General features: G+C 41.4%; 1 protein-coding gene across 1 annotated transcript; it reads right to left on the reverse strand.

The window, feature by feature from the left end:
* Nucleotides 1-704: 704 nt before the first annotated feature.
* On the reverse strand, nt 705-2,316 carry LOC121761529. Its single transcript, XM_042157175.1, has 2 exons — nt 2,036-2,316; nt 705-1,881 (listed from the first exon to the last, which is right to left on the reverse strand). The coding sequence occupies exon 2, from the start codon at nt 1,691-1,693 to the stop codon at nt 869-871; it is 825 nt and encodes a 274-aa protein (XP_042013109.1). The 5' UTR covers nt 1,694-1,881; nt 2,036-2,316; the 3' UTR covers nt 705-868.
* Between the last annotated feature and the right edge of the window lie 316 nt (nt 2,317-2,632).

Below are 2,632 nucleotides of genomic sequence, written 5' to 3' on the forward strand. Positions count from 1 at the left end.
TTACAATACAGACTTGCTATTTTATATTTTATCTCTAGAAAGCGAGAGAGTCTAACCCTATCTATCTGATCTAGGTTCTATTTATACATTGAACCAAGATCGTGGCATGCAGCCATTTACTAGGTAGTGGATGTCGTGGAGATCGTGGCGATCTTGCATGGGTCCACTATCCTGCATGAGTTAATGACTGCTTGACACCACTAAATAGATCGTGGGTGTAGTGGAGGTGGAAATCCTGCATGAGTCCACTATCTCCTAGTTCGGTCGAATACTGAGACCGAACTGCTGAATTATTGCCGAGCAGCTTTTGCCGATCTGAGAGTAGAGCTTGATGCCGACCTGAGAGCAGAGTTTGATTGGTTGGCTTTTACCGAGCTGTAGGCTGGGGCCGAACTCTTTGGTTGTGCCGAACTGAACTCTTTAATCATGCCGGACTGATACTCTTTAGTCATGCCGAACTGATATTCTTTCTTGGGCTTTAGGCTGATGGGCTTTACTGCTGTTGGGCTTGTTTAGTACGTACTCCATCAATAGGATAGAAATTTAACTTTATAATAATAAATTTGATAATAATTCATTTTATATGCAAATATTTATTCTGTTTGTGAATAATTTATTAATTATTGCAATTCAATTTTAAAACTCGTTTTACAAAAAAACTGTCTACAGAAAGTATTCCATCTATAATTTAAAACAACCCAAAATACTGAAAGACAAACAGAATTCCTTTCCAAAATTCAATAATTTCCAGCAGTTAAAAGCAAAAAGAATTTCCGTTGACCACTAAAACCAAAAATTGAATGATAAAAAAAATAAAAAGAAAAGAGAATTGCAACAAGAAGATGTCAAGAATCCAGCAGAAAAGTGATCAAAAGATGTCAAGAATTTCAACAATGAAATTGTTGCAAAGAGGGCAGTTTCCTCTCTGTAGCCAAAGCTCCCGTGAGCACAGCCTGCAAAATGTATGCCCGCAGGGGATAAAAGCTGCCCCCTTATGCCTCACCATGCAAACGCAGCACTTTTCCAATTCCACGCCGATTTCCTCTTTTGCATCCTTATCACTCTCCTCCTCACTTCCCATCACGTACGCAGAGCTCTCATACCCCATTTGCCGATCATTCTCCGCCAGCAAAGCCATCAGGGACATCCTCACCGGCTGCTCCGCCGCCGAACCGTTGTCCTCCTCAGCTGTCGATTGCCTCCTCGGAGGCGAAATCGATGGCTCGAATCTCTCGCTCGCGGTCTCCGTTGACCGCCTAGGGTTTCTGAGTGGAATCGGAGCTCTGGACTCGGGCTGAGTCGACTCGCCCGAGTCGTCGGACCGGAAAGACTGGTGATGGCGGTTGTTGGCGCCGGCACCTCTGCGGCGGCGAAGGCGGAGTTTGTCCTTCAAATTCCGCCAACTCCTGCGGCTATCTCCCCGGCCGCGGCCTAGACTGATGGTTTGGTCCTCGCGGATGACGTCGAGCAGTGTCCGGTTCGACTCGACGCGCCGCAGCGGCTCCTCCTCGGCCGGCGGCGGAGGCTGGCCGATTTTATCGCTGAGAATGGCGCTTAGTGTCAGGCGGGAGGAGCTGCCGTTACTGGATGATGTGCCCTGGTTGAGATTCCTCCGATGATCTTCTTCCTTGATTCTCAGAAAGTCTCTCAGATTCTGAGAATAGAGCTTCTCGCCGGCGGCGACGATTTCCATTGCCGTGAATTAATCACCGATTTATCAGAAGAATCGATTGAATTTTTAGCGGAATTGACGCCAATTAATGAGGCGGAATTTCAAGAGAGAGAAACAAGAAACTAATAATACTTCTTCTTCCTTGGGAATTTAAGGAATTGAAGCTTCCTTCATAGGCAAACGCGAAGAGATTTCTCGAAATCTGAAAACTGCAAAAAAAAATCAATTCAGCCAAACAACAGAGAACAAGAACAGGTACTACTAAAAATCAAACAAACAGAGAAGCCTCAGATCTGAGAGAAATTTATGCAGAAACAAAACTGCACTTTACTGTAGATGGATGAAATTATAAACATAGGATACCTGAAAAATGAAAAATCAAATCAGTGAGACAGATCTGAAATGGCGAACAGCTTTTGCATGCTGCGATTAAATTTGCCCGCTTTTAATTATGATGAAGTTGAGGATGAAATTAGTTGCTTCTAATGATGAAATTTAGAGAAAGGGAAAAGGTGAAATGGAATAGGGATTGAGAGACAAAAATGAAGAACAAAGGTATAGATTGCCTAAATAATTGAGAAAGAAACATATAAATATGAAAAAAAGCACAAGTCAAAAAGACAAGAAAGTGATGAGTAGAGAGAGATAAGATGATGATTATATAATTTTTGTAGCTGAAAAAGGTCTTTATTTTCTTTTCCACTCTCTTTTTTGTTTTCCGATTTTTTTTTTTTATTTTGGAGTACCAGTTTAAATTGTATGGCCTGTATTGGATTAGTAGATTGCTCATTTTCATAAAATATCTTTTATGGGAAAATATTTATTTGTCTCTTTTGTTTGTTGAAAAGATTGATGTCATTATCTGGCAAAATTCGCAGTATCGTATGAATATTAATCCATATTAAAGGACAACATAAATGTGTAATTTGGCGTAGATAACTCGAAATTCAATTGCACAAA

Source organism: Salvia splendens, chromosome 2 (assembly GCF_004379255.2).
Source record: "Salvia splendens isolate huo1 chromosome 2, SspV2, whole genome shotgun sequence".
In the NCBI taxonomy this organism is placed as follows: domain Eukaryota; kingdom Viridiplantae; phylum Streptophyta; class Magnoliopsida; order Lamiales; family Lamiaceae; genus Salvia; species Salvia splendens.